The 27,639-nt window shown below is 48.8% G+C and overlaps 1 protein-coding gene across 4 annotated transcripts in view; it reads left to right on the top strand.

Moving 5' to 3' along the window:
* The window catches only part of RGS4 (regulator of G protein signaling 4), a 42,574-nt gene that overhangs the window by 12,199 nt on the left and 2,736 nt on the right, over window positions 1–27,639 (top strand). For 2 of the 4 annotated variants that reach the window (XM_054210931.1, XM_054210929.1), the window contains 5 exons: window positions 18,903–19,098; window positions 22,790–23,013; window positions 23,276–23,338; window positions 25,889–25,993; window positions 26,936–26,997. In XM_054210931.1, the coding sequence (XP_054066906.1) occupies window positions 23,295–23,338; window positions 25,889–25,993; window positions 26,936–26,997 (211 nt within the window). In that variant the 5' untranslated portion in view covers window positions 18,903–19,098; window positions 22,790–23,013; window positions 23,276–23,294. Of the gene's footprint in view, window positions 1–5,562; window positions 5,711–6,182; window positions 6,343–14,389; window positions 14,458–18,902; window positions 19,099–22,789; window positions 23,014–23,275; window positions 23,339–25,888; window positions 25,994–26,935; window positions 26,998–27,639 lie in introns of those variants that run through there. The other 2 variants (XM_054210932.1, XM_054210930.1) reach the window with 2 other exon arrangements.

The following is a 27,639-nucleotide window of genomic DNA, read 5'->3' as shown; positions in this document are numbered from 1 at the left end:
ACTGGATTATTTATATTTATGGGCCTTTTGTTTTAGGGATTTTCTATACCCATTGCTATGGCTTCAGAGCAGGCCATCACCGCCGCCCAATTTTGTGGATTTTTAACTCAGCGTCAGCTTCTCTGCCAACCGGAAGCCGGCGAGGCCCCACCTCCCGGCGCCATGCGGCCGCGACATGGCGGCCCGCGCGGCCCTCTCCTACCCGAGGGCCCCGGGACTACATCTCCCGGCATCGCTCGGGGCACGGCCCGACCCCGGAGCTGCCGGGCCCGCCCCGGGAGTGCGAAAGGGCCCAGAGAGGCCGCGACTGGCGCGGCTGTTCCGTGCTGGTGCGGTTCGTGGTGCAGGCGGGGCTGGGCTGTGAAGCCGTCGCCCTTTGCGCGGCCTCTGGTGTTTCCCCTCTTTCCTCATCCTTGCTTGGGCAAAGGGAGCAGCAGCGGGGCACGGGCTGAGGAGACGGGGGTGGTGAGCCGTGGATCGCATTAGGATTATAAAAATAATGTTCCAGCCGCAGGGTTTCTTGCAGCGAGTGGGTGAAAGGGACCCCTGCTCCATCAGTTGTTGATGCTTGTGGACACAGTTACCCTGTCCTGGGTTAGCTGTGACCAAGGACAGGCAAACTTGGCTCCCTGGTCCTGCTTCCACTGCGCATTTTACTTACCTCCCTTCCTTACCCACGTCATATTTCTTTTTTGGAGGTAATTTAGTCACATCCTCTTCTGTTGGGAGTTTCCCCCGAGATTTAGAGCTCTCGTGAGCAGCGCCAGCCCTGCAGCCAGCAAAGGACTAGCTAGTGAGAGTGGAATGGAGCCAGGCCAAGGTGGGAGCCGAGGGGGAGAGCCTGTGTCTATGCAGGTCTCTGCTGCGTCTCCTGGTGGGACAGCTGAGTGGCCTACGTGGGTGCACAGGCCCTGTGTTGACTGTAGCTCTGGCTTCAGGTTGGAGCTTGCAGCCCCTGTGCCCTGATGATCTACCTCGTGAGCTGTGGCAGAGCTCACGTGGGAGCCAGGCCTCTCAGGCACCCTCCGTTTTGCAATCTGGTTCACAGAAGTCACCCCACCCACCATGTGAACTTCCTCGTCAGCCACCTAGGGGGCAAGAGGGGTAGGCTCCTTTGGCTCTGCAAACTCGACCGTCAACCCTTAGTTTAAAGGTCACCTATATCAAAGGCCCTTCTCTCCCTTCTGAGGCTGACCAGGATGTTCTTATCTAACACCTACTCAACCTGTACATTGTGGCTTCTGATGAATCTCTAGTATCTAGAGCCAGGAGATCATGCGCTGCCGCTTTCCTGGTCACCCTCTTCCAATGACAGAAATCAGTAAGAAATCCCTGTTTGTGTTGAGGGCACACACCCTGTTTGTCTTTGTTTCTCCTCTTTTTGTGGCAGGGCTGTGCAGACGTGGCAAAAGACACGACTACTCTCTTGATGTTTGCACCTGGGGTCATTATCTAGTAACTGAGTGCGTGCAGGAACCTGCATAATCTCGGTTGCAAAAAACAGATGGAGTGTGAGCTGGGGTCCTTTTCTGGCTGCTGAAGAATCATTTGTCACTGCTTTGCCTCTGCGCTTGGCCATGCTGTATTCATTTAGCCTGAGTGACTGTGATGGTTATCTGAGCAGAGCTGAAAACAGGGAACCCCAGCAAGCCCTTGGGGCAGAACCAGAGCAGACACTTCAAAGTGAAACCCCAGGCTTGAGCCTATAACAGGTGAGGGAAGGCCTCTTTTGCATAGGTGAGCCTCTCTGAAGTTTCACTCAGACTTCTGCAAAACGTGCTTTCCAGGTGACTTCTTTATCTGCACTTTCTGCTTGTCATCACTTGGGGGCAGTTAAGCTTATGTCGGGTCTTGCTCCATCTAAATGTGATTTGATCAAATTTTATCATTTTAGCTGTAAAATGATAAAAAACCCAGTACAAGCAAGGAAAAACTCATGGTTTTGGGGCTGGCTGTGCCTAGGTTGTGCCAGGGAAGTTGTAGTTTGTTAATCACCATCTTCCTAGGTGGGATAGGATGCTCCCCCTTTGCTTGAATACCACCTGCTTCAGCAGACCAGCTGGTGCATCCTAAGATCACAAGTGCTAGATGTGAGACTGTCCTATGGTATTTCCTGACACAGTCTGGCCTACACAGGACTCAAATTCTTGGACACAAGTTGTTGGCAAACAATATTAGTCACATGAAAAAAATGTCCAGTGAGCAGTGTTCAGCCCTCAGTGTTTAATTGCAGCTGAATGCCACAGTGATAAGAGGAGGCTGAGTAAGTCCAGCCAAAGTTAGTTTCTTGAAGAGGACAGAAATTTCTTACTCCTCATCCCTAGTAGGAGTGGCTGTGTATGGACACTGTGTTGGGTATATGTGGGCACATGTGTGAAGCCTTCAAATCACAAGTGTGTGGTGAGAACCACCCTGAACAAAAGTGATGCTCAGTAGCGTCTTATCTACCCCACAACAGGCAGTCAGCTAACCTTTGCCCCCCTGCTATCCTTCTGGCAGGGGTGGTAGTCCCCATGCCATATCTTCTCCTCCTTAGAAGAAACTGAAATTTTTCTCTCCCTGCATTAGCAGCTATGAGCTTTGGGAGTAGAAGTGTGGGTGATGCATGCACACAGCTCCTGTTGCTGGCTTTAGTGATCAATATTGTGAAAAAGTGTAAGGTGAAGTGGTCCAGTGTCATCTGAACTGACACTGAAAGAATGAACAATATTTCTGTGACTTTGCGAAGCTCTGAGTAGGTTAATTAGTCAGGGTGATGGCATGACTAATTGGACAAGGCTGGGTGTGGTGCTGGCACAGCTGTTTCGCTGGTATATGCAGAAAGGAAGCCTTCTTGATCTAACTTAAAATACTTCTAGGTCCTCTCTAACATGCCTGGTTGAAGTTTCCTTTTGGTGGGACCAGGTGCCACCTCATCCATAGAAAGGATACAAGATCATAGAATCATAGAATGTTGGGTTGGAAGGGACCTTTACAGGTCGTCTAGTCCAACCCCCCTGCCGTAAGCAGGGACATCTTTAACTAGATCAGGTTGCTCAGATCCTCATCAAGCCTGGCCTTGAATGTCTCCAGGGATGGGGCCTCCACCACCTCTCTGGGCAACCTGTTCCAGTGTCTCACCACCCTCATTGTAAAGAACTTCTTCCTAATGTCTCATCTAAACCTACCCTGCTCTAGTTTAAAACCATTGCCCCTCATCCTATTGCTACATGCTCTTGCAAACAGACCCTCCCCAGCTTTCTTGTAGGCCTCCTTCAGGTACTGAAAGGCTGCTGTAAGGTCTCCCCAGAGTCTTCTCTTCTCCAGGCTGAACATCCCCAACTCTCTCAGCCTGTCCTCATAGCAGAGGTGCTCCAGCCCTCTGGTCATGTTTGTGGCCCTCCTCTGGACCCACTCCAACAGGTCCATGTCCTTCTTGTGTTGAGGGCTCCAGAGCTGGGCACAGTACTCCAGGTGGGGTCTCACGAGAGCAGAGTAGAGGGGCAGAATCACCTCTCTGGATCTGCTGGACACGCTTCTTTTGATGCAGCCCAGGGTCAGATTGGCCTTCTGGGCTGCAAGCACACATTGTTGGCTCATGTCCAGCTTTTCATCCACCAGTACCCCCAATTTCTTTTCCGCAGGGCTGCTCTCTATCATGTGATCCCCCAGCCTGTATTGATAATGAGGATTGTCCTGACCCAAGTGCAGGACCTTGCACTTGGCCTGGTTGAACTTCATGAGGTTTGCATGGGCCCACCTCTCTAGCTCATCCAGGCCCCTCTGGATGACATCTCATCCCTCTGGCACATCAACCTCACCACTCAGCTTGGTGTCATCTGAAAACTTGCTGAGGGCGCACTTGATCCCACTGTCTAAATCATTGATGAAGATGTTCAACAGCACTGCTGCCAGTACAGATCCCTGAGGGACACCACTTGTCACCCCTCTCCATCTGGACATCGAGCCATTGACCACCACCCTCTGGATGCGACCATCCAGCCAGTTCCTTATCCACCGAACAGTCCACCCATCAAATCTGTATTTCTCCAGCTTAGTGAGAAGGATGTTGTGGGCGATTTTGTCAAACGCCTTGCAGAAGTCCAGGCAGATGATATCCATAGCTCTTCCCTTGTCCACTGATGCAGTCACTCCATTGTAGAAAGCCACCAAAGGGTTGGTCAGACAGGACTTGACCTTAGTAAAGCCATGCTGGCTGTCTCGAATCACCTCCCTGTCCTCCATGTGCCTTAGCATAGCTTCTAGGAGGATCTGTTCCATGATCTTCCCAGGCACAGAGGTGAGGCTGACAGGGTGGTAGTTCCCAGGGTCCTCCTTTCTACCCTTTTTAAAAATGGGTGCGATGTTTCCCTTCTTCCAGTCACCAGGGACTTCACCTGACTGCCATGACTTTTCAAATATCATGGAGAGTGGCTTGGCAACGACATCAGCCCATTCCCGCAGGACTCTGGGGTGCATCTCATCAGATCCCATGGGCTTGTGTTTGTTCAGGTTCCTCAGGTAGTCACAAACCTTGTCTTCACTTATAGTGGGAGGGATTTTGTCCCGCTGGTCCCCATCTTGCAGTCCTTCAACCCGGGAGGCGTGAGGAGAGAGGCTGGCAGTCAAGACTGAGGCAAAAAAGTTGTTGAGAACCTTAGCCTTCTCCTCACCTGCTGTTACCAGTTTGCCATTCTTGGTCATCAGGGAGGGTATGCTTTCTTTGACCTTCCTTTTCTGGTTGACATACCTGTAGAAGCCCTTCTTGTTATTCTTAGCCAAGTTCAATCCCTTGCCAAGTTCAGCTCCAGCCGTGCCTTGGCCATCCTGACCTCATCCTTACGTAACCGGACAGCATCCCTATACTCTTCCCAGGACACCTGATGCTGCTTGAACTGCCTGTGCAGTTCTTTCTTGCCTCTTAGTTTGACCAGCAGGTCCCAACTCAGCCATGCCAGTTCTTCCCTTGCTTGCCTGATTTCTTACACCTGGGGATTAAGAGCTCCTGTGCTCTATGGAAAGCATCCTTGAAGATCTGCCAAAGCTGTCCTTGTTTTGCATGAGTGTTGGACCAGGTGGGTCCTGACTCCCTTCTGGCTTCAATTACTCTGTGAATCTGAACTCAACAAAGGACTTAAGGGTCTCCCCCAACACAAACAAGACAGCAAATTGTCCCCAGCGAACCAGAAAGATGTAGAACAACAAACAGCACAAACCCCATTGATCTTTGGCTCAATCCATCATAGCAACTGAGGGAGTTGTACCAGGGAGTCGCCACCAGTTTGCTCACATTTTCCAGGGGCTGCAGGTCCCTGGTATGAGGGGGGATGTACGTGGCTCTACCCGGATCAGGTGCTACAGCTGTGACTGAGTAATTGGCAGAGACATGTGTTTCAGGGAGCAGCTGTTGAATAGTCATTTAGCTAAAGTTAAAGCAGTATCAATATATATAAAGCATTTGCCAAAGCAGATTCTTTGCTGCTGTCAGGGCTGTGCTCTGCATACCAGCAGTGGGCAGTCAAAGTCCATTCTAGTGTCCACCCAGTGTCCAAACTGCACTGAGGGTGGGAGCCTGGAGAGGTGTCCCCAGCAGCCAGGGGAAGGCAGAAGTTTTGCCTTGTGTTAGAAGCTAGATTTTCCCTTGGTCTTGGCACTGCCCTGGAAATTGTCACCTGAGTGGAGTCTGCAGGCCAGAGAGGAGCTGGGAAGAAGGTTCAATGTAAGGAAGAAGGTAAAGGAGCTTTGATTTATTTTCTGAGACAGATGAGATCATTTCTTCCCTCTGTGTCACACTCTTGGGCTCTTGTGTTTTTCATGCTTCATTACAAGTGTTTGTAATTATATGAATGGCTTCAGAGGCCAATTAAGCCTTCATTTGGAGGCTGTGCTGGGTGCTGGAAGCCCTCCATTAGCCTGGGCTTCTGCCAGGGAAAAACACTACATTGTCTTTTAACAACTGCAGCAGCTCCTATCTGCTTAATGTTGATTTTCCTATTAAGTTCAACTAATACTTTTCTAATTGTGTGAGCTGGGCCTGAAGCCAGGCTGGGTGACTTTTGCCAGCTGCTTCTTAGGCTGAATCAGAGATGAGTGAAACCCTCACAATCACTTCCCTGCACGTGTTCAGTCACAGCTCAACAATGGCTATTCTCCCCAGAAATGACTCAGGTTTTTATTTGTGCCCCCTTGTGTTGCTTCCCAAGGCAAGCCCCCAACAGTCGGGAGATGTGGATGGTAGAGAGCGTACTCACCGGAGCACTAGGAGCTTGGCATTGCATGCAGCTTACCCCATGAGATACCAGAAAGGATGCCGTGGAAATCAGAGGCCAGCCCACATCTCTGCTTGTGGATGAGCTTTGGACCGTGAGTCTTTTGAAGCAAATAATACAGTACCAACTGCCCAGGAGGAAATAGAAGGACTTTTTATATCCCCAGGTCTGGAAATTCACAGGGTGTAGAAAGGAAGACACTGACACCATGGTAGGGTAGGAGATCTCAGCCACACTGGCAGAGTGCTCAGGGATGCTGTTTGTCTGCTGCAGATGTGTTACTCATGAGAGGGTGGTATGACAGACCTACTGAATTAGTGACTTCTCACTGTGATTGAGGCAGAGGTGTGACGGGGACTACCTCTTCCTCCACTGCCTAACTGGAGAGGTACCACCTGGCTGCAGGCTGGGCAGTCCAGGAGCTGGTTCTGCAAGCCTTTAGGAAAGATGGGATTTTTTTCTTTTGGGAGCAAGCGTAGAGGCAATATCCAAACCAAATGTGTGTCATATCATACTGGCAGAAGAAAGGTTGCCCATTCTCTGTGAGTCTTGCTTAGAAATAGAAGCAATTATTAGCAGATGACTGACAGGCATCAGTAGAGGAGACCTATGGTCCACAAATTAGAAGTGTGTCCATCTCAAGCCTTTTGTCTCATCCTCTGGTTCAAAAATATATATGATATCTTAAATTAAATCTAAGCAAATGCGCAGATTTATTGCTAAGTAGGGATGGAGCTAAGCACATATGATTTTATTTGTAATTGAATTGCATATTCTTTAATTAAAAACAGTCAGGAAAATAACTTAAAAAAAGCTTGTTTCATTTGAATTTGCTCTGAGTAATAGCTACACCTTTAAATTAAAATATCTACAGGATGGAAATCACTAGTTTTGAATTTTTCATTTTAGAAGCATTGCTATATTTTAATTTTAAAACCCTTGCAGCTCTAATGTAAATATTACACACTGGTCAAGTCTTAATGCCTTATTACATCCTAACACTGACCAATGCAAAAGAAATTCACCTTGTCTCTCAGCAGCTTGTGTTTGGAGCTGATTTGTTTCTGAGTGCAACAGCCCCTTGTTTCAGCCCCCTCAGAAACCTGGCTCTGGACGTGGTTGCTGCCAGTCACTTCACAGGGAGCCTGGGCCAGCGCTGTGTGACAGCACCCACTGCTGGCCAGAGCCCCTGGGGCACAACAGCCCACTAGAACTCACTGATGGCCACAGGACCACCTGTGGTTGTTGCACGTGCTTGGACTGTGTAGGTCACAAGGTCTTATCCCGCAGACCTTTTGGAGCATTTGTTTTTCAAGGGTTTATTCCTCTACTAAGGTGGGATTAAGAAAATAAGATTGCAGAAAATTAGGTGTGGTAGCAAAAATCATCATTATTTTCTTGAGCATAAAGTAAAAGTAAAATTTAAAAAATGGCCATATGACAGGTTCAATACGAAATTAATCTTGGAATTTCTGGCAGCAAAATGTGCCTCCTGTTTAAGGTGTTTGGTACAGAGAAAGGAAAGTTTAGAGAGCTTGAAATTCATTGCAACTGAGCACTACTAAACAGCCAAACAAGTCATTATTGTAAATGGTTTCCTGGTAGCGTGAAAAAGCAAGAAGGAGCCAGGGCTATTTCAGAGCAAAGTTGAAAACACTAATTGACTTTTACTCATGGGGAAAGAAGATGTAGCATGACGAATGGCTTTGTGGTTTGAATCAGAGAACAAAGAGAGAGTTGCTGGCTAATGGGACTCTACTGGGCAGAAATGGCTCTGTTAGGATTGCCGCAAGTAATTTGCGAGATGTGCTTGTAAAGCACAGGAGGAGGCAGCAGGACCTCAGCTGATACCGTGTGGCCAGGCAGAACGCGAGGCAGTACAGGGATGAGTCTGGAAAGGACCAGAGAGAAACTGGGTAGCACCCCATGGTTGCCTTCCTCTTTGGGATGAGCAGCACTGCACAGCTCTTCCTGGGGAGGTCAAAGATGGCTCTGCCACCAAAGATACCTCTGATCTGAGGAGCAGGCTCTGAGGACAGACGTGGTGTCAGAGCCCTGAGGACACTAACGGGACTCAGTTGCCCCAACCAGCCTCACACCCTCTGCTCATGGACCAGGAGCTCTATTTAAACTCAGACCCTCAGCCCTAGTTCTCTCCTGAGCTATGTTGTAGGTAGTTCTATTTCTAACCCCATCTCCTGTTGCTCCTTATAGGGCTCCCTAAATATCCCCTGCCCTGATCAATCCTAGAGCTGTGGATGGACCATTAGTTGGTCCCTGTGCAGCCTGCCCTGCTGTGGGATGGTGTCCCTCAGTGAAGGCACAGCCTATACTGGGGTCATCCTTAGCTCCTGGCTTGTTCTCCTTTATGGAACTTCTCCGCTCCTGCTGCTTTCTAATGCACATATTTTGCAGTGGGCTCTCCTGTGAAGGTAACTCTAGGTCTGATGATCTGCAGAGGGGTCACCAGACAAGCCCTAGGAGGAAGGAGCTGCTCTTCTGTCTTGTGGCCTGTCTTCTGGAGGAGAGATGCCTTCTAGCTACAGCAGTCGAAGACATTTATTTGTTGAAATAATAAGATATGAGTCCAGTGCTCCTTATTTCACATCTTCCACATCAGGGTTTGTTCTGGCTGCTGGAAGAAGTGAGTTCAGAAATAATCCAAGGGTCAGTTTTCTAACATTAGACTGAAATTGTCTTTATTTACTTTTACAAAGTTGGCCAAGGCTCAAGGCTCTCTAATGTTATGTATCCTTCAGTAAACACAATTAACTGGAAACTCAGAAACACTGATAGCATCTTTTCCCTTGGGACTGGTCTCTGTGAGCTGCTTTCTCCAGCCAGATAATCAGCTTCCTTTTCCCCAGGGTTGCAGAGTAGGTGGAAATTCATTTGTCTCAAAAAATAAATGGAAAAAAAAAAAAGGGAATAGGTTTGATGATGCAGCCTAACTTGGTTTGCTGCAGTCGTCAAAGGGTAGCAAAGCTTGGTAAGAGTGGGAAGGTCTGGATTGTGAAGGGCAGCTGCACTTCCCAGGTTGAAGACAGGTTGTAGAGAACCAGTGGGTCCCTGCTATTCAATGGTCAGATTTCAATACTCAATTATGTGTTTGTCTCTGAGGCAGCCAGGTGGGATTGTTAGGAGAACGATACACTGTGCACCCAACATTTAACTAAAAACTTGACATGTGGGTATCAAAGCTGAATTTTAGACTCCTGTTCTATCACCTGCCCAATAAGCCCTTGGTGAGGGAATGCAAAAAGGCCATCTAGAGCCTCGCGAAGGTCCAAAGCAGAGGCAAATAAACTGCTTTGGTAGTAGGAGCTTTTCTAAGCGGTGTTATAAGCCCTTCCGCAGGTGATCCAGCCTTGTACTTCATGATCTTACAGCTGGAAAAATCTTGTCTGCTGTCTAATCTAATCCTTAGTTGCTGTAATTCAGGAGAAACATTTCTTGTCCTTAACAAGCATGGACAAACTGAAGAGTTTATCATCTCCCTCTCCGTAACTGCAGCCTTTTATGGATGTAACATTTAGGTACTTCATGTAGCATTACCCTGCGTCCCTTTGGTCTGCTCACTTCTGGATTAAATAAACTCTTATTCTTCCGTCTGGCCTTATAGGTCTGTGATCTGGACTCTCTCCAGTTGGTCTACGGCCTTCTTGAAGAGCAATACCCGTCTTCCAACCTCTTACTGAAAGTCTGAATGAGACAGAGTGTATTATTATCCCACATATGCATGTATAAGAGATTTGTAACAGAAATATTAAGGCTGAAGTGAAGTGTGAATTGAAATGTGTGTGTAAACAATGGGGGAAAAACAACAGTATGAGGATTAAAAGAATGACCTGTGTTGATAATGTAGAGCAGTGCTCCCAGAACCGGGTTCCTAGGATGCCGTTCCTGGTTGTAAAACTGAAGAATGTGTTTGTGGCATGACTAAAAGGCCTGTGCTCTGGTAAGGTCACGACACAGACAAGTTATCAGCAGAAGACCCCACATTCTGCCCTGAGAATGGCATTGAGGTTGCAGCAGTTCACATACCATTGCTTTTTCTGACAGGCCACCAGGAAATCAAACGTGTCCAGACTAGGAGAAGCAGATAATTCTCAAATCTGAAAAGTTTGGCCTATGCTGTTGGTAGCAAGAAGGGCACTGTGTACACCTTCAAGCTGGCATACCTGGTTTTCTGCACCTCCTATGTCTTGGCCTGCCCTCAGCAACCTTTCCCTTCCATTCCTCCAGCAACACCAGGCTGCCCCAGCCTTTGCTGTTGTCCTGTCTGTACTTCCAGGTCTTTTGTTCTTTGGTCTCTGTTGCTCCTCCCCTGCAGTCTGCCATCTTTCTTGTTGGTCTTGCAAACCTTTCATTCTGCTGCTGCATCCCAGCTGCCTCTGTCTTTCTCCCTGGCTGTCACAAGTTCACAGCTACCTGCTGTCCTGTGCCTTTGGCTGCATAGTCCTAGTCCTGCTTCTCAGTGCATAGTGGTCCCAGGGTGGTGGCCTTTACCTCCTGGGAAAAACTTTATCTGCTTAGCCATGTAGTTGATTGAAAGCTCCTGTATTTCATCCATTCATCCTGTGCTGACCCTTCAGCAGACTGTCTGTGTGGATTGCACACTCTGCTTTCCCTCCTTTCATTCCCTGTGCAGGATTGCTCACGTTATAATTCTCCATGCTTTTCCTTGTTACCAAGTCTGGACTTGCACTGCTTCTGAGCCCTGTATGTGCTAGATCCAGCACTGCTCTTCCATGACTTAATGTTTGGAGATTCTGGGCTGATTAGGAAGGGGGAAGGTGTGTTCACCCAAGACCCTTGGAGGTCTGATCTGATGTACTTGCAGCTAAACAAATTATTTGCTTCACTGAATTGTAAACTCTGGGTAATCGGGCCAGTTAGTTCATCAGTGGAGGTTGGTTGAGATAGTCCTGTTTCTGCACCAGTACTGAAACAGGTTTCCTGAAAATACATTATCAGCTCCAGAACACAGAATAGAGGTGGACAGAAATTGGATGGAGTCTTGGCTGAGAATAACTTCCATGTCCCTATATAACACCTAAACGTGTACTGTGGGCCAATCGGGGGTTCAAGGTCTGTTACTGTTTTGTTATGACATTTAGTAGATACTGTTAGACTGAAGGATTTGCTGTAAATCTCTATTGATCTCGGACTGGGGGAAGCATATCTTCTTCCCGCTCTGTCATGAACAACTCCAGACAAATGAAAGAGAAACTGAAGAGAAAAAAAAATAATAAAATCCTTCTGCTCTTAGGGCTGGCCCATTCCCCTTCCAGCCCCTGCTGCACATTACCTTGTGTGATTCATACAGAACAAAGACAAGCAGGATTTTAGAGCTAATTTCTTTAAAATTTGAGCCCACTTTGGTCTCTCCTGCTGATGGAGTACAACCTGCCTCCCCTCCTGGACTGATGAGTTTTGGACCAAGTGCATATATATTAGAGAATTTTAAAAGCAGTAAAAAACCACAGTGGGATTCAGCCTCTATTATCCAGGAGCCATAAGTAAAGGCAATCCACAGCTGGATGCAGGAATATGGAGAAAAACAGAAGAAAAAACTCTCCTGTCAACACCAGATTTCATGCAGTGGAGTTACTCTGTTAAGCTCAGCACTATCACGTTGATGTACCTTGGCTGTGAAAGTACATGATGTGGGTGTCATCTGCTGACAGTGCCTGTCCCTCCTAGTATGAGCATCATGATGTGAAGTCCTTTTGACAGACCAGCCCTGGGGATGTGGCAAAAGGCTGAAGATGCTAACCTGGAATATGCTGGCCCTAGGTCAGTAAGTTCTTGAGCAGGAGCAGGCTGAGCTTTCATGAGAAATACTTGGAGCCATGCTTTCAGGGGTTATGGCACTGCTTGAGCAGGTGATGCCCTTGGTCCCATTCCTTTCTCCATGACCTTTTTTTTACTTTTTGTGATTGGGACACAGCTGGGAAGACAGCTGGCCCCTGTGCCTCCTGGCTTACTTCCTTCACATCTCATTGATCAGAGGCTGCTTCAAGAGTTGCTTATTAGCCCTCAAAGAGAAAAATCCTGTTGGAACGCAATTTTTGCTTGATACATAACACATCACAGTCCTCACTGGGAAGCTGCAACAGAACAGCTCTGCAGACCAATGGAAGCATGCCCAGGATGGTGCCTTTAGATGACTGTAACACAGAGTCCCCCAGCATAACAAGGATATGAGCACCAGCGATTAGCAGAGAAACCAGGCTTGAGGGCTTGTTTTGATTTCTGCTTCAGCCTTCCAATCTAACACACTTAATGTGCATCAGGGAGCAGGGCAAGGAGACACTTTGTTCTCATATCTTGCAAAGTCAATCAGTTGCATAATATGAATCACAGAGGCAGCAGGAACGTGATCGAGTGCAGAGAAGGGACACATCAAACGCTTTATTGTGGCTATGGGGAGGGGTGAGCCAGGCCCCTCTCTACCTAATTTATCTTTCCCTAACTGCCTTTGAGCCTGTTTTGCATCAGCTGCCTGTCACTCTAAATACAGCTCAGACTGCAAGGTAGCTTCCCTGGAGCCCTTGTCTATTAGAATAGGAGAGGTAAGCACCCCCAAAAGCCTCCAGAACGATTTGGAGAGTTTAAATTAGCCGCTTCCTCTGCGTTAGCCTCACAGCTGGGCAGGGATTGCTCAGGGGCAGAACAGCGGAGCCCAGCACAGTTCGAGCCAGCATGTGTGCAAGACAGGTGAGAGACAGGACCCGAGCAGGGTGTCACCCTGGCCTTTTGATTCAAAGGGATGGACTCGAAGGGGAAAATGGCCATTTTTTTCTTAAGATAAGGCTTAAACTTGGAGCTCCTGGAGCTTGTGAGAGGTGCCTAGGCAGCTAGTCCGGTGTGGTGCAAGTAAATGTCTTTCTCTGCCCTCCTCCCCGCCCCCCCCCATTCTTATGAAGCTGGGCCACTGTGCAACCAGGAGTATCTGTCACACCATGTGAAGGAGTGTGAGCACCAGGTATCATGGTAGCCTGAGCTCTTGGTTGTTTCTCCTCCTCAGCTTTCTGCTTTTCTTTCATCAACAAGTGCTTAAAAATTTTACAAATCCGTAGTGCTCACTCAAAGGTTGAGCTGCAGATGTACTAGCCCACATCAGAAGGGACAGACCCTCCATTCAGGGCAGAAATTGCAAAACCCTAACTGAGAGCGAGCGTGAAAAAAAGCCATACATGTTTTTGGCAGTGTCTGTCAAGGAAGAAATGCCTCATGGAAGTTTGGTGCTGACTTAGAAACTGACAGATGACCGGTCTGTGCTCTCCCAGTGCAAGGTTTGATGTGATGCCTTACCGGATGCTCTGTGCACCTGCTGGCAGCTAAGCCCCACATATTTTAATTGAAGGAAGTGGGGTTCCAAGGTGGATAGCAGTGAGGTATGCTGAAGGGAGAGTGGGTAAAAATAAATCACAGCAACACTAAGCCTTCCAGGCATCTGCCACTGTCTTAGGCAATTTCCTTCTTTGCCTAACAAACAGCAAAAGCATTTGCTGTTGAAAGCACATCGGAAAGCTGTGGGAGCATATAATGACTGTGAGGGGGTTCTGGGCTTTCTTGCTTCACTTTGTAAATTCATCTTTCACCCTTGTTATATTAGCACTATTTTTAGCTGCTCTTACTCAGAGAGAACACAAGTGATTCTCCATTATGAATCTCAAGCATGAGATAACAATAAAGACAGTTAGAGATGTTGCTGAGCAGAAGGGTCATGCTGGAGACCTGTGCCTGGCACAGGTCCCCTGGAGATCCTACCACACTGTCCCAAAACACTGGGGCACTGGTTTCAGCTCTCAGTGACCTCCCTTGCAGGGCAGCAAGGCCACTTAGTGGATGCATGTGCTCCCTCCGGAGACAGCCAAGTTTCCCTGGAGACCCTTGGCTGCTGGACAGTGTTCCCAAGGATTGTCTTGTCAAGATGCCATGGGACGTGTCTTCCTCCTTCCCACAGCTAATCTCTGGGGTCTCTCCTCACATAGCTTCCTGCCCTCTCTGTTCATCACTGACCACTTTTTCCCCTCCTGCTCTCCTCCTTTCCAGCTCTCATGACCTCAGCCTTTCCTATTTCTTGCCAGTGTGTCTCCATCCTATTCCTCATCCCGGCTTTTCCTCCACAGGCATCCCAAGATGCTGGTGCTCCTGGGGCAGGGGAGGAATACAGCTGGGGTCTGATGACAGCAAAGAGGTAGGACACATCTCATGGAGCAGAGGAGAATGCAGAGTGCAGTGTGGTCATGGTGTGAAGCTACCTCAGTGACAGAGGGAGAGGACAAGCAATGCCCAGGGAAGATTTGCTGGCCGACATGCTGGGCATGGTTTTATGGGCATCTAGCACGAGGGTTCATGCCTGGCAATCCTTTGCAGGTGGGACAAGCCCCTGAAATTAGGCTGAGTGGCAATCTCATGTGAGGGTTTTGTGGGGACAGTTTGGCTAGACTGACTGGGACTGCAGCATTATTTCACAAAATGGGGAAACACAATTTCACAGAATGCCAGGGGTTGGAAGGGACCTCTGGAGATCATCTAGTCCAACCCCCCTGCCAGAGCAGGGTCACCCAGAGCAGGTGGCACAGGAACGCGTCCAGGTGGGTTTTGAACGCCTCCAGAGACGGAGACTCCACAACCTCTCTGGGCAGCCTGTGCCAGTGCTCTGCCACCCTCAAAGTAGAGAAGTTCCTCCTCATGTTTAGGTGGAACTTCCTATGTTCAAGTTTGTGCCCATTACCTCTTGTCCTGTCACTGGGCACCACTGAGAAGATCCTGGCCCCATCCTCCTGACACCCACCCTTTAAGGATTTATAGGCATTGATAAGATTCCCACTCAGTCGTCTTTTTTCCAGACTGAAAAGACCCAAAGCCCTCAGCCTTTCTTCATAAGAGAGATGTTCTAGTCCCCCAATCATCTTTGTAGCCCTCGATCATCAATTTGTCAGTACTACCCTCACCAGAGGCTTGCAATTTCCTACGATGCACAAATAAGATAAACAATCTGTACTTTTGGAATATTAAGCACTTTGTACGTGTTGGCAGTCAATTTATACTGTGATAATGCTGAACAGTGTAACACCTTTCAGACCCATGCTTGTCTTTAGAGATAACTTGTTTCTCCAGTGACCAGAAACAGTGCCCTGGGTCTGAACATACTTGATCTGAGAAAGTGCAGGTCCATAATGTACCTTTGTGGCTCCATCTCTGACATTATCCAAGGCGGCATGTCCTTTGATTCTTGCATTATATACTTAGGACCACAAGTCCTCTGTGCATGATAGTTTAAGGATTGCTGCAGTAGGTCCTGGTCCTGTGTGACCCAAGTGATCCTGTGTTAGATAAGCCAGTTATGGATACTGGAGGCTTGATTTAAAACAGGTGTAGAAGCCCATATGTTTTTCCTTCTGTCTTGAAACTTATTTCCAGCTACATCACTAAAGCACAAATATGCCTTGGGTTAGCAGCTTGCAGGAGTCTCACCTGCTGAGCCAGTAATTGCAGTCTTTAGCATCCAGCCTGCATCCAGAGCACCAGAAGGACAAGCAAACACAGTTTTAAGAGAGACAGTAAGATCTCTGCCATGTGCATCCTGCTGAGAAGTTCAGAAGGATGAAATGTAACAACATGGAGCATTTATTTCTTTTTTGGAAAAAGCAGAAATTTTTTTGGAAAAAGCAGATGAAGCATTAAATGTTGTCACTCTCAGCGTGATGCTGTGAGCATCAGCTGCAGAGCACAGCCATGCACCATGTGCCGTAGATTTTGCGCACAGCTCTTCCTCTGCTTTTTTTTCTTTTTTCCCTCTGTGGCACAGTGAAGCTCAGGTCTGCTTGGATTTTCAGCACTGCTGCAAAATAAATTTTAAATAGCAAGAGGTCTTGGCAAAAGAGAGCTTACCAAGCAGTGGCTGTATTCCAGTAGTCTTTGCATGTCTATTATATGCAATCAGCCTCTGCAGCAAGCGACTTTTTCCCAGTGTAGCAATTCCACATTTTTACTACACTGGATGTTTGCTTCTTGCAGTTTCATTCTGTCCAATTCACCTCCAAAACACCAATCAAGGAACTTGATCAGTCTAGGATCAGCTGTTTTCAGTGCAGTTTCATTTTGCTGCTTCCTTTTTGTGATTTCTAAAGAGCTGCACATCTGGGCTGACTGATCTGTTGAATACCTGTCACCTTTTAGAACTGCCCTGCAGGCTGGGGCCACATCCAGAGCATTTACTTCTACGCCAAGTCAACTCAGCCACTATGCAGCGGGCTGGCATCATGCAGTGTTTTTGAATGGATGTTGTTTCTCTCCTGCAGGTGCTTGTCCTTGCTTTTGTGTTTCTTTAGCCTGCAATCATGATGCTCTGCAACCCTATCTGCAGACTTGTCAGACATCACCTTTTAAATAACTGGTGTGCCCTTGAGACAGGCATTGACAGATGCTTGCTGCTTCCAAGCTGCCTTTTGTAAGCGGGCTTAGAGAATTAAACAACTAAACTGTGACCAGAGCAGCAAGCAACGTGCTTTGTATGCTGGGCCATGACCCCACTGACAAAATGTCCCCTGGGCTTTGCACTTCTGAATAAAGCTGTAGCCTTTGTTCCCTGGCATGGGCCCTTGTGGTGTGGCAGCTCTAATCCTGCTCAGCTGCCACTGGAAAGATAAGAGGGAAGGAAGGAAGAAAGGTCTATCTAAGGTTAAGACAGTAGATCTCACTAGATTTGCAGTGATGAAAGATTTAGCCTTGCAGCCTGTAACTTCACATCCTCTAGTAATTGTCTAGGCAGAAGATAGCCCAATCACATTAAAAAGTTGGGCTTTTTAAAGCTGTAGAAAAGAAGCCACCGCACAGCTGGGTTGCTAAGGTGCAGAAGGCATGAGGAGTGGTTTTGCTGTACACTGTACATAAAGGCGTCTTAATTTCTGATGCATCAACCCTCTTCCTGCCTCCCTTTGTGCCTCCTCCTCCCCTGTACCTTAGGGCACATTCAGGTGAAGTAATTGGCCCATGAGTGAGAGGTCCCCAGGTGAGGTGTGTGCAAAACACTGGCTGTAAGCTAACGCAGCGATGGGCCCACAGGGATCAAGCTGAGCTGTCCCACCGTCGCCCATCACAGCTCTTGTCTCAACAGGGATTTCCCAGGAAGGTTTGAACAGTAGGTGCAAACACCTTCTGAAGAAGAACTTGAAGGAACACAGAATTACGTGGTCAAATCAACCGCAGCTAAATTCCTGTTAAATTATGTATTAGGTCAAAATATGGCGTGAAAATACTTAGACCTGATTGCTGTCAAGGGTGAGATTGTTCGCTGTGAGCAGCCCATGGTGTGTATCTCACTAGAGCCACCTTTGCTCAGCGGGAGCAGCACCCAGCTCTCAGGTGCTGCGCTTCAGCCAGGGTGTGTGGGCTGCAGAGGGGTTGGCAGCACACAGGCAGGACGAAACCAGCTGCCTCACACCCCCAGGCACATTTCAGCCACAGAAGAAGCAATGGCAGCATTAGGGTCTGGCACTGTGAGACTTCCAGAGAAGCTGCAGGCAGAGCTGGGAGACAGTGCAAGCGTCTGCTCAGTGTCCCTTGCAAAAGACCAGTGAGTGTGCCCCTGCCTGGGGGCCACGCAGCCCTGGGGGGGATCTACACAGCTTTATATCAACAAAGTGCAATGGGCTCGCACTAAGATTTTTGGAGGAATAGGCTAAAGGGTTCTCGGGACAAAGAGTGGTCATTTTTCATCATTTTAGAATAAAAGGAGACTGGAAGAAAGCCATGCTCTAAGAGGGGGTGAGCTCTATAGCCACAGAGCTATTAACCTTTTGACCAGTGCAGGAGCACTATTAGTATGGACAATAGCAGGCTCATTTGAAAAGGCAGTCATATAATTGATACCAGCTGATGTGATTTAATGGAAACATAGACCTTTTCTAATGAGCTTAACAGTGCTTTTATGAGGGAGTTGTGCTGGTGAAATAGATTTATAAATTAATATGACTTGCTATCAATGTTTGGCTTAAAATGTCATAAAATCCATATCAAATGGACTCAAAGTGGCTAAATGAGACATTTCAAAGTGTTTTTAGTGTTGGGAAAGCATCAGTAAGCAGGCATATGTTGGCTTGGTTTGTGCTCCAGTGTTATTCAAAACTTTCTTAGTGATTAAGAGGAAAAGTTTAAGGGGCTGTTAATCAAGATGGATTATGAGACAGAGATTTGGGAAACTGGAAGGCAAATTACTAAAATTATAGCTTTTTCTGTTGTCTGATGCCCACAAAAAAGAAAAATAGCCAGACAAGCCCCCCCCCCCCCATTTATTTCATTAGCAAACCCAAAACAGGAGAAAAAAAATCTATTTGGGCTGAACAAAATTCTTCCATTGATACAAGATGAAATATTTTCTTCTGGGTAGTAGGCAGGAGAAGAAGGCAGCCCAAAAACTGAGGGTGGAAGCAAAGAAAAACCGAACCAAAACCCCTAAAGTTATTTGGAACTTCCAAATACTTATAAATGACAAAAATCCACTGATGTTGTAGATGCATGTATATGTAGAAAACACCTGAGAGCATGGGAAAATTGTATGAGTTGTACGTTTCATTGTATGAATTTTATGAAGTTGGGGCTAAGGAACACGCTCAATGAATGTACTAACGTTTACAGAGCATCACTTCAGAGAGAGCATGCCCAGCAGGAAACTACAGCAAGAAACCAAAGCTGCTTTGCCTTTAAAAGTTCATCTTCTAAGAGAAAAGTTCATCTCATCCAAGAGAAGCAGAAAGGTGACTGGATCAGCCTGGAGGTACATCCACTTGAGAAGGTTTCCGTGTGAGCAGCGAATTAACTGTGTGGCAGAACGGTGAGTCATCTCTCTCCTCAGGGGTGATTTGGGAAGGGATGCTCTCTCTCCTCAAAGGCCGCCTCTGGGGGCTAGTTGCAAGGACCATGGCTGTGGTCACGCATGAAGTCAAGCGGTGCATTGCAGAGACATGGGAAAGTGTGATTTCCTCAGACTATGCCGTGGGACAGCGTTTCTGGGAATCCCAGTGCTGGCTGGGGGACCCTATGGGGACAAGTATGGCCTCTCCAAGTGTCTTTTAGAGAGGTCAGGCCACAGTCAGTGCCCTGGGACAGGAAACGTGGCTGCATGCAGTGTCAGGCACAGGCACGTGGTGAGCTGATTCATCCAAACTCAGACCCAAATGGTCCTTCCAGGGCTCCCTGCTCCCAGCTCATTAGCCGCATTTCAATCAAAGCACACACGTATGTGGAAAAGATGCAGCCCTTGTTACTGGAAGGAAATCTTACCCGCTAACGGGTGTGCTAGAGAAGAAATCAATGGTGGGGCGTTGCACTGGAAGGAATTTTGTGCAAAGAGTGCTTGGGGCTGGGGCATGGGAGAAGCAAATCAGGGAGTTCAGTACAGCTCCAGGCTCCCTCCTCACAGCAGGGCTTAGTGCCGGGGATGCTCACGTGGGCAGAAGTGTCACCAGAACCGCTGCTCGCACAGGACTTCTGCAGCCTGGGGGACCAGTGCCACACTGGTTAATGCTTTTGAGGTGTGTGGGAGGGGCTCCTGTTCCTTACCAATGCTGTCTGCAGAGCAGATCAGGGGCCAGACATGTATTAGGATGAAGATGTCCATGAGGAAGACAGGCAATGCTCTGCCCAGTGTCCCCCTGTGCACCCGGGTGATTTGCTAGTCCAGTCCTAAGGCACCTGGCTGGCTTTGTGAGACATGAAGAGGAGAAAGAGTGGACCACTGTTAGCCTCCACAAGGTGCACTGGGGAGGGCAGCAGTGACAGGAGAGGCTCTGGCCCAGCAGCACGTCCTCACAGCTCCCATGTCATGCCCTTCTACATATCCAGTGACGCAAAGCAGCCATCTCCCATGTGCCTTTGTGCATCTCCCAGCTGGCTGTTCTGAGATGGGAGGGGACTGAGGCAGGAGACCCCCGTGCAGTCAGGAGGGCAACAGCCTGTAGTAGCTTGGCTCTGGGCAATGACCACCGAAGCAGCGTTCCCTGTGCTCCCTGCCTCCTCCCACGGCCTGCCGCTTGGCTGCAGCTGAGCGGAGGGACACATCCCACACACGCTTGTGTACGGGGGTGAGCATGCCTGTGTGACGTTTTTCCCTAACAATGATGGTGGGAGGGAAAGCTCGGTTTCATAGCCTTGTCTCTAGCTGCTTGGGGAGGCAGGGCGGGGGATGCAGCAGGGACGAGTGGATGGCGGATGAGGGATGCCACAGCAGGAACCGGAGATGTTTACTATCGTGCTGCCTCCTGTGAGCCCCTGGGTGCCTCCAAAGCACCACACAGCCAAGAGATGTAATGGCCAGGGAGCCCCCACTCCCAGCCTCGCACCCCCAGCCCATTCTCACTGCTGATTTCTCCATGCTGCAGGTGAAGTGAGCCAGAGGTGATGTGACAGGCATAAAAAGTGGCGTGAGCTGCCGCTTCCCTAACTGGCGGGGAGGAGGAGATTTTGGTGTTGAGCACAGCACAGTCTGTGCCCTGGGAGAAGACGCCTGACTATGAAGGCTAAGAGATGGAAAGGGGTACTTTTGATTGGTGAGCAGCTGGAGCAGCTAAGAGGTTATTAAACTGCAACAGCTGTGAAACACAGCTTAGAGGAGAAATAGTATGCAAACCCAAACTCCTCGTATGGGGCCAGACTGAAGCAGTCTGTGTTAACGGACTGGAAAAAAGGGAAATTTCAACTGCAGCAGTTCTAGAGTCTGCATGCCCAGTCCAGGGAGGGTGGTCTTAATTGCAAGGGCTTTTTGGCTGGCCGTTGTAATGGCAGTGTTAGAAATATCTTATTGCAGCCTGCTCACAAGAAGTTGGGGAATGCAGACATGACTTGATGTAGACAACACCAACATTCAAGCGTCATTAGAGTCATGCAATAAACGTGCTTGCAATCCACAGAGAAGGGTGACATTCCTAAATCTGGTTACACACCAATTTGCAGAGAAATTGCAGAATTTCTGTGTTCTGCACAGAGGTTCCCTGCCCCAGCAAGCAGCCTTTGGGACATTCCTGAGCCAGGAGGTCAGGCTGTGGCTGCCAGGGTTAGGGTCAGGGTTCGAGCTTGCAGACACCTTGACCATGTCGGCCAGCTCAGCTCTTGAATTGCGTGAATGAATGTGCTGGGGTTGCACGTGAACAGCAGTACGTTGCACAAGTTTGAGATTAAAATGAAATTAATTAAATTAAATATTTAACAATTAATTAATTAGTTGTTTTTCCCCGGTGGCCATATTCTGCCCTTTGGCTTCTGTCCTCCCCAAAGAGAAGACATCAGAGAGCTCTGGCACCAACTCTGCCAGTGCTCAGTCACTTCCTATAGATCACCCAAGTGCTGTCCGCTCACCAACACTAAAAACACAAAGCGGATTCACTCAGTTAAAAGTTTTACACTGCCCTGGGCTGGAGCTGATTTTTAGTCCAAACAGTGCAGAACTTGCAGGCGTGTTGCTTCAGGTTTGGCAACAGGATATTCACATTCATACAAAAGCATTTTACAGTTAGTTAGAGCACTGCCTTTCAGCACAGTTAATGATCTGAGAGGATGCATGCTGCCAAGGCAGGTAAACTAGTCTGGAATTTAGGTTGTCCGTGCCGCTGGCTGTAGGCACTAGAGACACAGGAGGGAAAAGCTCACCCTGCAAGTTCTGCAGGTTGTGGGCAAAGTAAATGTTTCTGGGGAGAGGGAGTGCAGCAGTGGGTAGCGTGGGCAGACAGCCTGCTGCTGAACTGAAGCTTCTTTATTTCACAGCGGGAGCAAGACTGAAGTGCAGCAGACCATATGCACGTCCGTCTGCCCAAAGCTTTCCCCTCTTTTACAATGATGGTACAGGCTGTGCTGAGCTGCAACTCAATAAATATCAGCCAATTCTCCCTCTTCAGAGGGGCAACTGCCTTCTGTACCCTCCAAGGTCGGCGGACAATTGGTGTAGCTGGAGTCATTTGCTCTGTCTTGGGACTACAGCAGAGCCAGGCAGTGCAGTCACCACCAAAGATCCCTGCAGCCAGGTGTTTCATGGGTTCATCCTTTATCACAGAGTAGCCTCAATGCTGCCATGGAGTCCTCTCTGGCCAGGCACACTTATGCCTATGGTTTTAATTAATCATTTTCCCTTGGGGACCTGGGGACTCCCAAGTCCTGAAGTCTGACTTTTGATTAAGGGCAAATGTAAATGGAGAAGTAAGGTATTGCAGTGATACCCATGTATCTAAGGCAGCCGTGTTGTCAACCTCCTGTCTCTCTTTTTCCTGCACATGTACATGAGCCGTCCCCGAATATGTGTGTGCTGGGACACACACATTTTACAGTCCAATAGTGCTATGCCCCTCTGAGGGTTTTTTTCAGCCTCACCAAAGGCATATATCCACATGCCTCTAGAATAAAAGAGGACAGTCTCATCTGCCTGCGTAGTTCCCTGGTGAATTTACATTCTTCTTTCCTTAGAGCTCTGGTTTCTACAGTTGTTGGGATTACGGAAACCTTTTGTGTTTAAAATTCTCATCCCTTGTTTTTCCCAGGTTGCTTAAAATAGAAGGGGAAAATGAACAGAGGAACAAGCAAAGCTTATATCACTTCTCAGAATTGATTCTCTGACCCTTTTTACTGTCCGTGCCCCTCTGAAAATCTCCTGCAGCTTTTATCTGCACCGTTCCATCTTTTGCAAGAGAGGAAAGCCCCTGAAGCTTTTTCCGCCCTTTTAAAAGAATCCACCTCTGCAGCCAGACACCAAGGTTCATTTCTGGTAAGGTTCCAGTCCCACTCACTCCTTTGTCTTGGCTTATACGTCACCCTCTTCCTCTTGGGTGGGCAAAAAGGGGACGGGTGGTGCTGTTCTCCTGACTCCTGACTGGGTCACCCAGTGCTGCTGGGCTGTCTGGGCTAGGCTATAAAACAGAGCCAAGGCAGCGCAGCTGGCTCAGAGACGAGACTGAATTCTGCAGACGGCAAGGGACTTGCACGCAGCCTCTGCCGCCTCCTGTGTTGTTGTTTTTCCTGGAATACAGAACCAACCTCGGAAGCAAGATGTGCAAGGGACTCGCTGCACTGCCAGCCACTTGCTTAAAAAGGTACTGTTTATTTCTGAGCATTTGTTAATGGTCTTTGTAGTCTGGAGATACACTGATGTATTGCATTTTGTGTCTGACGGAGAAGTGGCAGCTTTGGCTCTGATTCTCTTGTAAGATTACCTAGAAATGATTCTTTACAAGAGGTTTTTTTCTATTAGAAGCAGGATTGCGTAAAGGTTTTGTATTGAGCTGTGGGAATTCTAAACTCATCCTTCCCATCAGCAAAACAAGCAGCTCTTAGTATTGCTATATTTTGATATTCCTGTCATCTGCTTCTGCCGCAAGCTTTGCATCACTTTTCTCCTTTGGATCCTTTCTCTGCTGAATTTTCTTTTCTTGATTTTTTGAGGGGGAGTAAGGCAGACAAGATATCAAAAAAATTGAGGGTCATTCTACAAAATGCATCCCAAATGCAGAAACCCAGCCTGGCACTGGGTGACCCCCGGCCACCAGCAGGCAGGGTGGGGATGTGGGGCAGCCCAGGGCGCCGCAGATCTGGATGCGGCACCAGCCAGTGTGGGGTCAGCCTGTGTCTCCCCTGTGTGTGTACTGATGGTGAGGGACCAGGTCAGGTTGTACCCCCGGGGCATAGCGCTGTGGGGCTGGTGTGGGGCTGGCCGTACCCCCACTGTGCGGTGCCAGTCAGGGTGGGCTGATCCCTATCCCTGCCATGGGATCTGGCAGCGCCCCGGCGTGCAGTACTGGCCAGGCATCCCAGTGCTGGCAGAGTGGAGCCTGTACCCACTCCAGGCATGCCCTCGGCAGCACGGTCTGCCCCACAGCCCAGCGTGAGGGGGTCTGTATGTCTGCGAGGGGACCACGAGCCCTCAGGGAGGGGTGCTGCTTCCTTGCAGGTGCTATGGGGCCTGGAGACCCCCAGCAGGGTGGCCCAAGTCCCCAGAATGGGGAGACAGCCCCACAAAACTCCCTGCTTATCCAGCCCAAGCAAATTGCACAGGTCTCTGATGGCGCAGCGCTACCCTTCCGGCTGCTCGTGCCCCCAGGAGGGCTCCTGAGGCTGCTTCCCGGTGGCTCTGCAATGGGGAGGGCTGGGAAAGCACAAACTAAGACTCAGCCTGCTCCCATCTGGAAGAAAAAGCTCCCCCCTCACAGTGGATTTGAAAACATGTGCTGAAAATGCGAGGAAAAAATATTGACACCTTCCCCCCCAAGTTTGCAGCAATATTTGACGGGGGGGAGGGGGGAAGAGGACATTTGAAAAAATTAAAAAAAAAAAAGGTTCACATATTTTAACCATCTCTGTCCAGGATTCCCAAGAAAATCCCTCTCTTCCAGAAAGCTGCGGGACTTGCTGCAAGCAGCAGTGTCTTGTTTCTTCCTGCTGCCGCCTTCCTGCAGAGCTGAGCGGTTTCTTTCTTCTGGGGGCAGGTAGCAGGGCAGCGCCGGGCAGCCCCAGTCTGGCAGCGCAGAGCAGCTGGTGTCTGCCTGGGCAGCGCCTGAATGTTGGCCCTGGTCACATGCACCCCGCTCTAAAAAAGCTGAGTTTCCTTCGCTCTCACTCCGGTGCTGGAGTTGTTAAGGAAACATTTATGAGCACAAGCGAGCAGGGAGATAAGATATGGCCAGGACCTCTGACAGGGTGCTATGGCTGGAGCAAAGAGCAGCGCTGGGAGGCTGAGCAGCTACTGGAGCTCAGCCCTGTGGCACAACCTCTTGCTCTTTTCCAGGCTCTAATCTGAGGAGCAGGAGAAGAATTTCCTGCTTACACTATCGTTGCACCCTGCAGCAGGCCAGGGCATGCACCCCTGAGTAAGTGGGGCTGATTTACCTGCCTCCTTGTTCTTAAACTGGAAGGAAATCCAGAGAGATGCTGAGGCCAATACCAGCTGCATATCTAGGTGCTGCCATCAGGCAACAATCGTCCTGAGCATGCTGGAAAGCAGAACAAAATTAAGCATGCATCCTTGTAAGAACTCACCATGGAGCGAGGGAGTAGCTTGCAGTCAGCGTGGACTGGTTGTGGTAAAGCTCCTGGCTCACCCCCTCATCTTGCCCCACGGTCCTGCTCCTGGCCCTTCGCTTCCTGCCTTCCCCCTGTGTCATGGGCAGCTGCTTGGTGAGGTGGCCTGCCATGGCCCCGCTGTTCCTGTAGCTGGGTGATGAGGTGGGGAGATGGCAAGAGCTTTAGGAAAGAATTAGTAAGCGTCTAAGAACTGGACAGTGGTAGCTGGGCAAGTCAGCTCAGGGAGAAGTAACACATTTACGGCACAGCGATGCCTTTCTATCACAATATTTTAACTGTAAACAATCAGTAGGAAAACAGCAGGCCTTTGCCAGCCCTCCCTGCAGGGTAATGACCTTCTCAGCAAGAAAATGGTGCAGTTGGACTTGAAAAATTTGACTCTGTTGTACTTGTCTAGCCACAGAAATGTGCATTATGTGAGGAGTGGAAAGTCAGCACTGGAGTCGGTAGCTGTGACCTGCATTTGTGTCACCGAGTAATGCTGAATGAGCTTATTGTGGGTGAGGAGGCTGCAGAGGGAGTTGTAGCCCATTATCTTCATCTTGTTCTTGAATTGTTTCTTTCAGTGCCAAAGACATGAAGCATCGTCTGGGCTTCTTGCTGCAGAAGTCAGACTCCTGTGACTACAGCTCTTCCCAGGGCAAGAAGGAGAAAATACCTTCGAGCCAGAGGTAAGAGCAGATGCTGCTGTGTACTTAAGCCCAGACTGCCTGCAACATGCTGTTTACTCCTTCACTGAGATAAACTTCGTTAGCATTTCTGCTGCTGCTGCTTCCCAGTACCTCCTGAACAGATGTGTGTTTGAACCTAGTGTGGCAATAGTCCTCAGGTGTGGATAGTACCTTTCCACGGAGAAGGTCCCTTTCTGCCAATTTTTCTGGGATTCAGTATGCATGTGCACATGGAAAGACTTGTGCAGTCTCCTGCGCAGGGGAATAACACCATCACAAGACTCAGTGTGACTTGACACACTGCAGTGTGAGCATCACTGACTCTTTCAGTTGGATTTGTGCAATGGTCTGCACAGTTGCACAGACATATTGGCAAAGAAAACAGAGAGAGCAGCCTCTCAGGGTGTCACTGCTCTCACTGAAGAACAAGTAGATTATATCTTTCCAAGAAGGACTCCAAAGGCCAAGATATGCTTCTGGAATAGATGAGCCCTAGGATGCTCTGCTACAGTAGCGGGAATGAATGCAGGATGTGCAAACATGGTCTCTTCCACATAGCTACTGCTCCCCTGAAAGGTTTAAAGAAATCAGCCCTTCAGAGTTTACTGGTATGACCTGTAAGAGTGATGCCAGGTCCATGCCCCTGCAAGAGATGCAGCCAGTCACAAAATAAACACAAAGTACCCAACAATTTTTCCAGGAAAATTTCTCTCCAGCCCATGGCTAGTGATGGGGATTGCAAACCAGAATTTCTGTAGATTAGATCTGAGATCCCCCGGGGTCTCTGTAAACCAAGCAGACATTTCCTTCTTGGTCTCTTGTGTGTGCTTTTACAACAATCAGAGAAAGAGATATTCTAATGGTGCTGAGCAAAAAACCAAATTTTTCCTTTCTGTACTCCCCTTAAATCTTCCCTATGTTTCTCCCTTTGTCTCCTTTTAGGGTTAGCCAAGAGGAAGTCAGAAAGTGGGCAGACTCTTTGGAAAACTTGATCCATCATGACAGTAAGTAAAGAGTTCCCTTCTGCTGGAGATGCTGAGAGTACTGCCTGCAGAGTGTGTGTGCTGAGCAGTCCCTGAAGGGGGTGGGGGACATTATCTTGTGTCTTTTAGCAGCACACAGTAGCTCCTTCAACCCCACAGGCCCCTGGGAGGGGTGGTGAAGGGTGCTCTTGGTCAGATCCGAGGGACAATCCCAAGGTATCATAAGTGGGGCTTTGGCCTGCGACTGAGCTGTCCCTTTTGTGAGAGTGCGTGGCTTAGCCCCTGTACAAGGAGGGGGCGATACTGCAGCGCACAGTTAACAGCGGATTAAACAAGAGCCAAAAAGTGGAGAAACTGCTTGCGGCTGAGCCCATGGGAGATTTTGTCTTCCCGTCAGTTCCAGGCTACACTGATGTCCTTGAGGTTTCCTTCACGCTGTTCCCATGGCTTGAGACTCTGCAGCGTGTGTTGGCTGTCTCCTGGGGGCCTCCTGGGAACACACAAGTTGCTTGCATTCTCCTGGCTGAGCCACTGAAGGTCACAGTGGGGGAGCAGGCAGCTGAGGACCCACGTGCGACATTCCCGTGGGGCCTGTCTGAATTCCAGCCTCCCTCGGCATGCATGAGTGACTGCCGTGGAGGCAGGCAGCTGTTCCCAGGGGAG

Source organism: Rissa tridactyla, chromosome 8, assembly GCF_028500815.1.
Source record: "Rissa tridactyla isolate bRisTri1 chromosome 8, bRisTri1.patW.cur.20221130, whole genome shotgun sequence".
Classification (NCBI taxonomy): Eukaryota; Metazoa; Chordata; class Aves; order Charadriiformes; family Laridae; genus Rissa; species Rissa tridactyla.
This window is presented reverse-complemented; position numbering and strand designations above follow the sequence as displayed.